The 13,503-nt window shown below is 42.8% G+C and overlaps 2 protein-coding genes and 1 long non-coding RNA gene across 7 annotated transcripts; 2 read left to right on the forward strand and 1 right to left on the reverse strand.

Moving 5' to 3' along the window:
- Positions 1 to 1,480: 1,480 nt before the first annotated feature.
- On the reverse strand, positions 1,481 to 3,557 carry LOC121555822 (complement C1q-like protein 2). The gene is made up of 2 exons (XM_041869673.2): positions 2,791 to 3,557; positions 1,481 to 2,062 (listed from the first exon to the last, which is right to left on the reverse strand). The coding sequence occupies exons 1-2, from the start codon at positions 3,379 to 3,381 to the stop codon at positions 1,883 to 1,885; spliced, it is 771 nt and encodes a 256-aa protein (XP_041725607.1). The 5' UTR covers positions 3,382 to 3,557; the 3' UTR covers positions 1,481 to 1,882.
- A 5,710-nt stretch (positions 3,558 to 9,267) lies between these two features.
- LOC121565593 lies at positions 9,268 to 13,181 on the forward strand. Of its 5 annotated transcripts, XR_006661549.1 has the most exons (5): positions 11,574 to 11,632; positions 11,759 to 12,292; positions 12,504 to 12,623; positions 12,819 to 12,914; positions 13,071 to 13,181. It is a non-coding gene; the product is annotated as an uncharacterized LOC121565593 (long non-coding RNA). The 5 variants fall into 5 exon arrangements; XR_006661551.1 differs by lacking the exon at positions 11,574 to 11,632 and adding an exon at positions 9,268 to 9,297 and having other exon boundaries at positions 12,033 to 12,292; positions 12,819 to 13,181; XR_006661550.1 differs by lacking the exon at positions 11,574 to 11,632 and adding an exon at positions 10,784 to 10,824 and having other exon boundaries at positions 12,033 to 12,292; positions 12,819 to 13,181.
- Positions 9,712 to 10,457, forward strand: LOC123491964 (calphotin-like). The gene is made up of 2 exons (XM_045223467.1): positions 9,712 to 10,011; positions 10,138 to 10,457. Exons 1-2 carry the CDS (start codon positions 9,724 to 9,726, stop codon positions 10,297 to 10,299), a joined length of 450 nt encoding a protein of 149 aa, XP_045079402.1. The 5' UTR covers positions 9,712 to 9,723; the 3' UTR covers positions 10,300 to 10,457.
- Positions 13,182 to 13,503: the final 322 nt, after the last annotated feature.

Raw genomic sequence — 13,503 nt, forward strand, 5'->3', positions numbered from 1 at the left:
AAATACTATAGGGTGCTATGGTATAAATTCTATAGTATAGTCACTATAGTGTTTTTGCATACTTTAATGTAGTATTCACAAAAATCTAAAATATATAGAATTTGCTAAAGTATGTAAAAACAATGAGGTGAATACTGTAGTATTTACTGTAGCCTTTACTGTAATATTTACTGTGGTATACTGTAGTATACTGTACTATTTACAGTTAACTATAGTATAAATACTGTAGTAAAATAAAACTGTAGTATATACTACAGTAACTAATGTAGAGTTTTAGCAGATTGGAGTATACTGCAATATTTACTGTAGTGTTTTTGTGGATTGTACTATACTGTAGTACTTACTGTAGTGATGTTTCGGACATTACTCTAGCATTTACTATAGTGTTTTGTTTTATTATCTTTGACATAGAAGTGGAGGCTTTCTACCTACTGGAGAAATACTAAAATAGTACATTTTCCATAACCTGTAGGTAGGACTGGGGTCTGAATGGATAGTTTCCTATAACCTGTAGGGAATACAATATATGGTCTAGACTTAGCATGTAGGTTCCTCAGGTCTGGGTGGCACAAATTGCGATATGGGTAAGGGGAATGGGCAGTGTTTATACAAATTAAATACTGTAGTATTTACTATAGTTTAAAAAGTGTAGTGTTTTTGCAGACTGTAGTTTTCTTTCTGACATTACTGTAGTATTTACTACAGTGTTGTCTTTGCGGATAATACTGTAGTATTTACTATAATATTTTACAGTATACTACAACATTCTATAGTAAGTAATACACATGATTGAGGGATACTGCAGTGTGTACTATAGTTTTCTACACTATACTACAGTTTACTATATAATTATATAGTAAGTACTGTAGTATTCTAGAGTAAACTGTAGTATTTTTACATGTGGGCCTCTGTGGGTTATTTTATGAGAACCAATAGTCATTACCTTTACCCCAACCTTAAACCTTAACCACATTCCTAACCTCAACCCTAACTAAACGAAATCTAAACAAACCTGTGGCCTCAGGTAGTAGAACGGGCAGATTATTATCACCTCCTTTGTCAAATAGGCACTAACCTTGTGGAGATTGAGCAAATAAGGATCCTCACCATAAGATGTTGAAGTAAAGCCTTAAGGAAAACATTAAATGTGTGAAGGAAAATCACACATTTCAGTCTTGACTCTGATGATAGAATTTATAACTGAGGAGTATTTTCGCTAGCGCTAGTGTTGGTTGGCAGGTTGTCATTCTAACCTGCAGCGTTGGTCCATAAGACTCAACCATGCTGTGGTCCAGTGTTGCTCAGATGGTAGTACATGGTGCTTGCAACGCCAGTGTTATGGGTTCGGTTACCACGGGGGACCAGTACGAAAAAGCTCGAAAATATATGCACACCCTACTGTAAGTTGCTCTGGATAAGAGCCTCTGCTCAATTACTAAAATGTAATGTAATATTTGAAAAAACATTCAATGAGACATACTGTAAAATAATATTTATTGGTACATGAGGACAAAATATAATGCACTATTGGCCTAATGCTGTAAAATAAAACACAACTCTGGACTCTGAATATACCGAAGACTGGTTTTGTATGTTTGATTCTATCTCTGTGCATTTGATCTTAGCTACATATAGGCTACTTCTCCACATAAGGTGTTACTATTGAGTAAAACAAACTGCTGCATAAAGTCATCTTACCACATTCAATCAAACGACCTCAACTGCTATATAGCCTATTTATCCTATATATTATTAGTAGTTAGAAGACCATTACAAGCACCCTGCTCTCCAAAGGAAATGAGAGAGCGAAATAAACGATGAAGTTCTGTTTGGACCTCAATTGGAGGTAGAGTCATGGATAGCCTAAAACTTGTCAGGCTATTTAATCTGGATACAAAATGAATCCAGAGAAGGTGCTGTACTTGTTGTTGTTGCCTCCGTGTGCTTTGCCACCGTCCAGTTTGACATAAATCTCGTCTCCAGAGTCCAGGTGTAGAACCACGCTGTTACTTGCGTAATCGTAGTTCTGGTCTGCATCCTGTGCAATAGCACTTGCCCGAACCTGTGTAATGAATGGAATGGATACACAAAATAAGTATTTTCCTCATTAACTTTATATTTTCTGGTTATTTGATTTCGTCACTTATGGTCAGACAAATCCCTCCACTACCACTTTGTCGATTGGGTCATATTATGTCACTTGGGACACCACTTTGGACATTTCGTCAGTTATGGTCAGACAAATTCCTCCACTACAACTTCGTAGAATAGGTTTTATTATGTCACTTTGGACACCACAGTAGGGGGAACAAGGGCTTAATCAGCTAAAAGTTTAAGCCTTTCTTTACATTTAAGTCATTTAGCAGACGCTCTGGATAAGAGCGACTTACAGTTAGTGAGTGCATAGATTTTTTTTATTTTTATCCTGGCCACCCGTGGGAATCGAACCCACAACCCTGGCGTTGCAAGTGCCATGCTCTACCAACTGAGCTACACGGGGGCTTTACTGTGGTAATCTCATGTATAGCCTGCCCGATTTAACTGAGTTCACCATGGCTAAGCAGATGCTAAGGGGCCTTAATGTCCTACTATAAAGCCGAAAAGTGCACTAGCCAAAATATATATAAAGTGAGTGCGTTAAATTAGTGCGTAAAGTATACGTTTTTCTCCATACCCTTTGGGTTTTTGCATGCATTTATAGTATTTTAAAGACATAAATTGTTTTCAAATAAATTCTTGAATGAGAAAACAATATTTTCGTATATGCTAATAGGATGAAATAATGTTTACCTGTCCGTTTTTGCACAAGTCTGCCCACATGCTTGTCCCGTCGCCGCCTCGCATTAACACATGGTATGTGAAAAAATAAATTCCGGACACTTGGCAAGTGAACTTGCCATTGGTTGGGTCGTATTGATTTCCCAAGTTTGTGACAACATCGTCGAATTTAAGCACCTCATATCCTTCGTGTGGGTTCTTCAACCCGACATAGAACGCAACCTTTGAGTCACTGAGTGCCGTGTTAACCTCGTCCATGTCCGTTTTGGTCTTTGCAGTCCCTGACGTTACCGCGGGGTAACCAGCTTTCCCGGAATCTCCCCTGTCTCCAGGTGGTCCTCTTGGGCCTGGAGGTCCTGGTTCTCCCGGTGGACCTCTTGGTCCCGGTTTCCCAGGTCGCCCCATTTCACCTTTGGAGCCTTGCGCCATTGGCGGCGGCGGAATAGCATTCAGGTCCTGCATGAGCTCCATGGCCGTGGCGCTGGCGGGTTTTGAACTGTATGGATCACAGATCATTCGACAGGTGCCCATCATCTCATAGTGAGCCGAAGTCTTGGTACTTTGCACAAGCAGCGGTATTGCTATGATAAGGGCCAACACCATGACGATGCCAACCACAGCGGCCACAAGTCGCTTCCTCTGGACTATCCGAGAAGCAAGCGATAGAAAGTCAGCTGAGCTTGGAGGAGTAATAGTGGAAGGTTTGCGTGCGTAATTAGAAGGGAAAAAAACAGACACCAAATATATTTTCTTCCTCAATGAAACGATTCTATTTTGTTTTGTCCATAACCCTTAGGCAGTCGTGCCAGTATCATAACTGCCTCACAGAGCAGACAGACGAAAGGTACACATCTTGGCATGGATGGGCGCGCGCTGGTTCTCAGCGCTGAGTTGGAGCGCTCCCATTCTATTCCAGTCCTACGGGGGTCGCTGACGTAACACATGCGGAGTAAAGCCTTTTGCAATTTGGATTAAGATCGAAACAATAATCGGGCAATCTTTATGTATGAATTACAAATCCTCATATTACAACAAGGAGCATATGGAATTAGAAAGCATTAAACACTTTTGATCCATTTATATTTTGAAACATGCAAACCATGTGGTTGTACAGAACGTGTCCCCATATAATTAAATAGAACAGAATAGCCATTATTTTTGCTGAAACGAAAGGCTCTGTGTATGGTGCAGTAGCTGTCCTTTCAGCACCACTCCCAATCATTAGGACGCTGGCGCCCAACTGGAAATCCACATGCATCAAAACATTTAGCCTATGTATCAATGCGCTTTAAAAGCAACATAACAATTTAGTAATTTTGCTGTAGGCCTATCTAATATTTGTTTCATTAAATATTAGTTCGTCACCTCCCCTTTGTAACAAATGGCATACCCCAAACCATCCAAGTCAACCTACATTTACATTCACACATTCTTGTATTCTGTCTTCAATCTCTAAGAAAGTGACGGTTTCATGTCTGAAACAAATCTGTTAATCCTTATTAACATTTACATTTACGTCATTTAGCAGACGCTCTTATCCAGAGCGACTTACAAATTGGTGCATTCACCCTATAGCCAGTGGGATAACCACTTTACAATATCTTTAAAAAATTTATTTAATTTATTTTTTTTAATTTAAATTTTTATTTTAGGGGGGGGGGGTAGAAGGATTACTTTATCCTATCCCAGGTATTCCTTAAAGAGGTGGGGTTTCAAATGTCTCCGGAAGGTGGTGAGTGACTCCGCTGTCCTGGCGTCGTGAGGGAGCTTGTTCCACCATTGGGGTGCCAGAGCAGCGAACAGTTTTGAACTGTGCTTCCACAGAGGAAGGGGAGCCAGCAGGCCAGAGGTGGATGAACGCAATGCCCTCGTATGGGTGTAGGGACTGATCAGAGCCTGAAGGTACAGAGGTGCCGATCCCCTCACAGCTCCATAGGCAAGCACCATGGTCTTGTAACAGATGCGGGCTTCAACTGGAAACCAGTGGAGTGTGCGGAGGAGCGGGGTGACGTGAAAGAACTTGGGAAGGTTGAACACCAGACGGGCTGCGGCATTCTGGATGAGTTGTAGGGGTTTAATGGCACAGGCAGGGAGCCCAGCCTCATGTTCTAGAGCTGGGGTTTAACATCTACCACCCTGTCTCAGCAGCTAAGAAATCAGCTAACAGCAAAGCTAACATTTATTCGCGGTCATCCCTTGTGATTGAGTCTGTCATTATAAGCTACCAATAGACACTGGTAATGCAGAGAGACTAAACATGTCCTATGCACGTTCCCTATAGGTGTTCCCTATAGGTGTTCCCATAAATAGAACAGAATAGTAATATAATGTGTTGCTGTGTGTTCCCTTGAAACCTATTTTGTCTTGTTGGCTAGGCCTAGGCTACTAGTGGAACATTTGCGGGAAATATTTAGAAACAATCAATCGAGACAAATGTGAGTGACCAAAACTTTACGATAAATTGTTTATTGATTTTCAATTATAAACAAACACAAGGAAGTGGCCAAATATTTGACTCAAATGAACAACCCGTCCCATGTCAATAGTGGTCGCGTGCAGTGTAATTACTTACATTATGACTCAAAGTAGAGTTAAAACATTTACAGAATGAGCTACAGAATCTCTGTGAGTTCCAAGCCTATAAATAACCCCGAGCAATCGATTTTCGTTTATTAGTAGCAACGAATTGTTTCTGGAGACTACTACTTGGATCACTCTTTGAAACCATTACGGTCTGTTGTTCCGGATGTTGGAGACCTTACCGTAAATTTTACCGGAGATGTTGGATGGTGCGTCTGTGTTGAAGATTGGCTAACCATGGATCCAGCAACTATGGATCCATATAATGTGAGTAATCAAACACCTCACTCTGGAGCAAGGCGGTAGCGAGTAGCATATTTAGCTCTGGTTCAGGGCGGTAGTGTGAGTTCCTCCACACTATCACCATGGACCAGAGTTAGCAAGTACCCAGTGATTTTTGTTGTTGTTGATTTCAAGTTGAATTCACCTTAGTTGACAACTCAACCAAAATGAATTCCAAACTAGATGTTGAAATTATGTCTGTGCCCAGTGGGTTACTTAAGCAATAAGGCCAGAGGAGGTCTGTTATATGGCCAATATACCAAGGCTAAGGGCTGTTCTTATGCATGACGCAAAAGCACAACACAACGTGGAGTGCCTGGACACAGCCCTCAGCCATGGTATATTGGCCATATATCACAAACCCCCGAGGTGCCTTATTGCTATTATAAACTGGTTACCAACATAATTAGAGTAGTAAAAATTAGTGTTTTGTCATACCCATGGTATACGGTCTGATATACCACGGCTGTCAGCCAATCAGCATTCAGGGCTTGAACCACCCAGTTTAAGCATTCAGGGCTCGAACAACCCAGTTTATAATGTTCTTTATGTAACATATTTCTCCAGGAAGTTCTGACAACATTCAATACGTTTTCTTTAGGTCCATGGAATGTCAGTAGTATGATGTTACAGTCAGAAGATTCCAGGGACATAGGTCTAGGACTGGAAACGTTCCAGTTTGGTCCCCGTTTGGGATCAGGAGTTTTTCAAGATATTCCCAACGTTAGCTGTTTGGTTCCTTAAAACTAGAACCCTTAGTTGCTACATCCATTGTTGGACTTATTAATTAACCTCTACGGGATCGGTGTCCCATATATGGGACGGTTGAGCTAACGTGCGCTAATGTGATTAGCATGACTGTTGTAAGTAACAGCAAACTTTCCAGGACATAGACATGGGCAGAAAGCTTAAATTCTGCACTGTTCAATTTACAGTAGCTATTACATTGAAAACATACCATGCTATTGTTTGAGGAGAGTGCACAACAACAAAAAACATATCACGGCAACTGATTTGATACATTCACCTCTCTGAAGGTAAATAATGTACGTTACATTCAGTAATCTTGCTCTGATTTGTCATCCTGAGGGTCCCAGAGATAAAATGTAGCATAGTTTTGTTTGATAAAATCCATTTTATTTTGAAATGTAGGAACTGGGTTCTACAGTTTGAACCCTTGCTGTCTCTGGCTCCACACCCACCCCACCCGGCCATCTAGATGTGTGAAAGTTAGTGTATAAGCTAATAATCCATCATGTATGACATTCCTGGGAGTGTGTAAACTTACATCTTGTATTACCATAACATTTTTGTATGTTCTCTATAGTTATGTACTTGAAAATGTATCAATTAACCAATTCGGCACATTTGGGCAGACTTCATGCAAAATAGTCCAGTATTGCAACACTTCACTGGATCAATCTGAAACTTTGCATACACACTGCTGCCATCTAGTGGCCAAAATCTAAATTGCGCCTAAACAGCATTATTATATTGTGGCCTTTCTCTTGCATTTCAAAGATGATGGAACAAAAACAGATATAGAAAACACATGTTTTTTTGTTTGTATTATCTTTTACCAGATCTAATGTGTTATATTCTCCTACATTAATTTCACATTTTCACAAACTTCAAAGTGTTTCCTTTAAAATGGTATCAAGAATATGCATATCCTTGCTTCAGGTCCTGAGCTACAGGCATTTAGATTTGGGTATGTCATTTTAGGCAAAAGAAAGTGTACGATCCTTAAGAGGTTAATGATATATACCCATTTGATTCTTGAAGAAGATAATTATAAATGCCTCATGATCTTCATTCAACTGTCATATGTACCCCATCAGAACCCAAAATAGAAGCTTGTTTTACTCCAATGTGTGTAAACAATGTAAATGTAATGAAAACAACACTGTATAACCTTAAAACATGGTTAACACTGTAATTTTGATATCATGGATGGCCAGCTTTGTCTGAATTTGAGAGTGGTTATATTTCTCCAGGCCCATCCCTTAGTTTTTTACCAAAAGAGAGGTGGGGTGTCCGCTTTGTTATTGTTTCAATTAAGGATTCTAGCTTTAAAAGGTCTCGGTATAATGTTTTTTCCAATACATTCTGAGAACATTAAAAGGGATTCAATTTATACTGTACCTTCCAGCTTTTTTGCTTTGATAACAGGTTTTGCTCTTTAAAGTTGTTCTCACCTGACTGTCTCCATGTTGATTATGTTGTTAAGGCTGATGCAGACGGGTTTCACGTGGGCGATGATTATGGATATTTCCACTGGAATGAAGAACATGGCCATTGGGGTAAGCATTTCACACCTCTGTTGGGTCTTGGTTTAATCATTGTATTACCATTCCTTTATGGAAATGAGAGGATCAAGCTTCTGCTCTCATTCTTTTTACAGAGAGGTGGACCCTAAACAACAACGAGTACAACTATGAGTATGCGTACAAGTATGACCAGGATCAACCTGGTCAAGGGGCCAAATGGGAAATAGAGGCTGGTTCTTCTCAGATTGTCGATGCTCCTGCCCATCTCCCCCTCCCTACTTCCTCTGATCTCCCTCAGCAGAGCCCACAGGAGCAGCCTGGATTCCTCGCAGCATCCCCTTGGCCTCTTGCAAAGTAAGCACTTTGTTCGTTAACACAGCATTGACATCTGCACAGCTACACAATCCACCAGATACATTCATTTTGGGATTTGGAGTGCTATGATTACACTGCCTTTACAGTGAAGTTGATTGAGATGTTGGACCAATGTAATGGAGTTTCAGATTACCTGGATTACCCAGAGTACCTAGATTGAGTTCAGATCTGAAATATAAAGACTGTTTCGTATCCACGGTATGAAGCCTCTTTCCACACATTCTAAACAACCTGGTGTGTTTCCTCTCCTGTAGCGTTGGGACTCTTGAGGAGATGATTGAGATTGCATGGCAGAAGTGTCAGGAGTACCAATCTAAGTTCTTCATGTGGTATTGTGTTACCCTGTTGTGCACACAGAGTAGGGCACAGGTATGTTTATTCGTTGGATGAGACAGCAGAGTTAGAATGGATGATGAGGGGGGGGGATGATTATTATGGTTTGCATATTCATAAGTAAGCAAACAGATATGTTTTAGGCCATGCGTCTATTACATTGTAATTGATTATATGTTGTTTCTGGACTAAACTTCTCTTTCTATACCACTATCTATAGCCCATCTCTCCACCAGTGAAGCCCATCGTGGCTGAGCTTCCCATCTCTCCACCAGTGAAGCCCATCTTGGTTGAGCTTCCCATCTCTCCACCAGTGAAGCCCATCGTGGCTGAGCTGCCCATCTCTCCACCAGTGAAGCCCATCATGGATGAGCTTCCCATCTCTCCACCAGTGAAGCCCATCGTGGCTGAGCTGCCCATCTCTCCAACAGTGAAGCCCATCATGGTTGAGCTTCCCATCTCTCCACCAGTGAAGCCCATTGTGGTTGAGCTGCCCATCTCTCCACCAGTGAAGCCCATCGTGGCTGAGCTGCCCATCTCTCCACCAGTGAAGCCCATCATGGTTGAGCTTCCCATCTCTCCACCAGTGAAGCCCATTGTGGTTGAGCTTCCCATCTCTCCACCAGTGAAGCCCATCGTGGTTGAGCTTCCCATCTCTCCACCAGTGAAGCCAATCATGGTTGAGCTTCCCATCTCTCCACCAGTGAAGCCCATCATGGTTGAGCTTCCCATCTCTCCACCAGTGAAGCCCATCGTAGCTGAGCTGCCCATCTCTCCACCAGTGAAGCCCGTCATGTTTGAGCTTCCCATCTCTCCACCAGTGAAGCCCATCGTGGCTGAGCTGCCCATCTCTCCACCAGTGAAGCCCATCGTGGCTGAGCTTCCCATCTCTCCACCAGTGAAGCCCATTATGGTTGAGCTGCCCATCTCTCCACCAGTGAAGCCCATCGTGGCTGAGCTGCCCATCTCTCCACCAGTGAAGCCCATCATGGTTGAGCTTCCCATCTCTCCACCAGTGAAGCCCATCGTGGCTGAGCTGCCCATCTCTCCACCAGTGAAGCCCATCGTGGTTGAGCTTCCCATCTCTCCACCAGTGAAGCCCATCATGGTTGAGCTTCCCATCTCTCCACCAGTGAAGCCCATTGTGGCTGAGCTGCCCATCTCTCCACTAGTGAAGCCTGTCATGTTTGAGTTGCCCATCTCTTCACCAGTGGAGCCCATCGTGGCTGAGCTGCCCATCTCTCCACTAGTGAAGCCTGTCATGTTTGAGCTTCCCATCTCTTCACCAGTGAAGCCTGTCATGTTTGAGCTGCCCATCTCTTCACCAGTGGAGCCCATAGTGGTTGAACTGCCCATCTCTCCAGTGGTAGCTGAGTCTCTTCAGAGATTTGAGGTAGGCTACTCACTCCAAACTGTCCCTTTTAATTTGTAAATCATAGTCCTATTTTAACGGCAATCAGCAATTCTCATGTTTATATTGCTTGTTTATGTCCTTTCCCGGTTTGCCCCACTACCGCAGAAAAATAAGCAGCTGAAGGGTCTGAAACAGCAACATAAAAAAAGACAAAAAGACATGGAAACTTCAGTTCCACAGGCCAAAACTACTCCACCTCCTCCCTGCCTATCGGATTATTTCCCTCCACCACAGGGAGGCCAAGGGGCACAGGATTTCTTCAATTAACCTCCACCACAGGGATGCCAAAAGGCACAGGATTGCTTTAATTCACCTCCACCACAGGGATGCCAAGGGGCACAGGATTTCTTTAATTCACCTCCACCACAGGGATGCCAAAGGGCACAGGATTTCTTCCATTCACCTCCACCACAGGGAAGCCAAGGGGCACAGGATTTCTTCAATTCACCTCCACCACAGGGATGCCAAAGTGCAAAGGATTTCTTCAATTCACCTCCACCACAGGGATGCCAAGGCGCACAGGATTTCTTCCCTCCACATCCAGTGGAGCCCATCGTGGTTGAACGGCCCATCTCTCCACCAGTGGAGCCCATCATGGTTGAGCTTCCCATCTCTCCACCAGTGAAGCCCATCGTGGCTGAGCTGCCCATCTCTCCACCAGTGAAGCCCATCATGGTTGAGCTTCCCATCTCTCCACCAGTGAAGCCCATCATGGTTGAGCTTCCCATCTCTCCACCAGTGAAGCACATCTTGGCTGAGCTGCCCATCTCTCCACCAGTGAAGCCAATCATGGTTGAGCTTCCCATCTCTCCACAAGTGAAGCCCATCATGGTTGAGCTTCCCATCTCCACCAGTGAAGCCCATCGTGGCTGAGCTGCCCATCTCTCCAATTATGAAGCCTGTCATGTTTGAGCTGCCCATCTCTTCACCAGTGAAACCCATCGTGGTTGAACTACCCATCTCAACACCAGTGAAGAATGTCATGTTTGAGCTGCCCATCGCTCCAGTGGTAGCTGAGTCTCTTCAGAGATTTGAGGTAGGATACTCACTCCAAACTGTCCCTTTTAATTTGTAAATCATAGTCCTATTTTAACTGCAATCAGCAATTCTCACGTTTATATGTTGTTGTTTTTTTACTTGAGCTTATTTAGTAAATATTTTCTTAACACTTATTTTCTTAAAACGTAATTGTTGGTTCAGGGCTTGTGAGCAAGCATTTCACGGTAAGGTCAACACCTGTTGTATTCGGTGCATTTGACAAATACAATTAGATTTTATTTTATTTGTTTATGTCCTTTCCCAGTTTGCCCCACCACCGCGGAAAAATAAGCCACTGAAGGATCTAACACAGCGACATAAAAAAAGACAGATAGACATGGAAACTTCAGTTCCACAGGCCAGACCTACTCCACCTCCTCCCTGCCTATCGGATTATTTCCCTTCACCTACACCACAGAGATGCCAAAGGACCCAGGATTTCTTCCCTCCACCTCCAGTGAAGCCCATCGTGGTTGAACGGCCCATCTCTCCACCAGTGAAGCCTGTCATGTTTGAGCTGCCCATCTCTCCAGTGGTAGCTGAGTCTCTTCAGAGATTTGAGGTAGGCTACTCACTCCAAACTGTCCCTTTTAATTTGTAAATCATAGTCCTATTTTAACTGCAATCAGCAATTCTCATGTTTATATTGCTTGTTTATGTCCTATCCCGGTTTGCCCCACTACCGCAGAAAAATAAGCAGCTGAAGGGTCTGAAACAGCAACATAAAAAAAGACAAAAAGACATGGAAACTTCAGTTTCACAGACCAAAACTACTCCACCTCCTCCCTGCCTATCGGATTATTTCCCTCCACCACAGGGAGGCCAAGGGGCACAGGATTTCTTCAATTCACCTCCACCACAGGGATGCCAAAGGGCACAGGATTTCTTCAATTCACCTCCACCACAGGGATGCCAAAGGGCACAGGATTGCTTTAATTCACCTCCACCACAGGGATGCCAAGGGGCACAGGATTTCTTTAATTCACCTCCACCACAGGGATGCCAAAGGGTACAGGATTTCTTCAATTCACCTCCACCACAGGGATGCCAAAGGGCCCAGGATTTCTTCAATTCACCTCCACCACAGGGTTGCCAAAGGGCCCAGAATTTATTCGATTCACCTCCACCACAGGGTTTCCAAAGGGCCAAGGATTTCTTCAATTCACCTCCACCACAGGGTTTCCAAAGAGCCCAAAATGGAGTTAACCCATATTCAATGAAAGTAGGTGATTATGCTTTAGCTAGCTCACATTTCACACACACACAGAGAGAGAGAGAGAGAGAGAGAGGGAGGGAGGGAGGGAGGGAGGGAGGGAGGGAGGGAGGGAGGGAGGGAGAGAGAGAGAGAGAGAGAGAGAGAGAGAGAGAGAGAGAGAGAGAGAATTGTCAGCTAGTCATATACCTTATATAACACTGATTTCCATTCGTAACAGGTGCTCCAATTAGCAAATATTCAGGTTATCCAGGTACAACTACCAAAGCTGGGCCTGGAATATCAGACACTGCCCTGGCTCACATGCTCAGACCTCTCTCACCGATGTGTGTGCCGGAAGGTAAGTGACCTTTTGGATAGTAAATATCCTCTCTACTCTTGTAACAAGCCTGATTGGGCTGGTGAGCAAAATAATGTCCACCATTGACTACTCTATATCCTAACGGGGTTCAGACTTCAATTAATGTTTTTTTTCTCTAGCACATGGTTTACATTTAGTTAACAATTGATTAAGACTCTCCTGAATTGTGTTCAGATGATGGTGAATGGGACTCTGGTTGGGATCACATGTCCACCCCTGGGACTTCTACATGTGTTGACTCTTCCCCTGGACATTTTAAGGCTTTTTTAGGTACTACATGATTTAATCCAGCTCACCTTTTTGCCAAAACAATCCAAATTAATCTATTTTAGTCAATGTAATTCTGAGGTTGATATAAGTGCACCTTTTCAACAGTAAACTATGTTTGTGGTAAGGGATGTCACTAATTTTCTCTTTCTCACATAGGCTATTTTGCCAGAAAAAAAGGATGCAGTGGAGCATAGCATACTTAGAAAAAATAAATAAACTCAAGCATCTTGTGCTTATAATACTTCTTATAAAATCCAATGAGACAAAGTTTGCTTATGCCTGTTATTTATTCATTGTAACTACAGTAGATGTTAAACCAGCGCTCCCACACTATCAGTCCATTGGATACCAAAGATACCAAAAGTATGTGTGAATCCGTAGCCAGTTTAAATGTTTGTATTTCTGTGATATTGGTAGGTTTTTCTAAGAGGAATAAACCCACACAAATAAGGTGATGGACATCCCATATCAAGATTACATTGCCCACATAATTGATGTCCTGCTTTTCCCACCATTGCATGTGAAAACATAATCTCTCTATCTCAGACACGAAAAGAGTGATTCAACCTAACACTATCAGAGTCCCATT

Source organism: Coregonus clupeaformis, chromosome 1, assembly GCF_020615455.1.
Source record: "Coregonus clupeaformis isolate EN_2021a chromosome 1, ASM2061545v1, whole genome shotgun sequence".
Taxonomy (NCBI): domain Eukaryota; kingdom Metazoa; phylum Chordata; class Actinopteri; order Salmoniformes; family Salmonidae; genus Coregonus; species Coregonus clupeaformis.

What these genes read in the sequence shown, in the direction of transcription:
- LOC121555822 (XM_041869673.2), bottom strand. Translation starts at nt 3,381, where the DNA reads ATGGTGTTGGCCCTTATCATAGCAATACCGCTGCTTGTGCAAAGTACC. An exon ending in ACTTGTGCAAAAACGGACAG is followed by an intron (nt 2,063 to 2,790) that starts GTAAACATTATT and finishes TTCATTACACAG; the next exon opens with GTTCGGGCAAGTGCTATTGC.
- LOC123491964 (XM_045223467.1), top strand. Translation starts at nt 9,724, where the DNA reads ATGGTTGAGCTTCCCATCTCTCCACCAGTGAAGCCCATTGTGGCTGAG. An exon ending in AGTCTCTTCAGAGATTTGAG is followed by an intron (nt 10,012 to 10,137) that starts GTAGGCTACTCA and finishes CCACTACCGCAG; the next exon opens with AAAAATAAGCAGCTGAAGGG.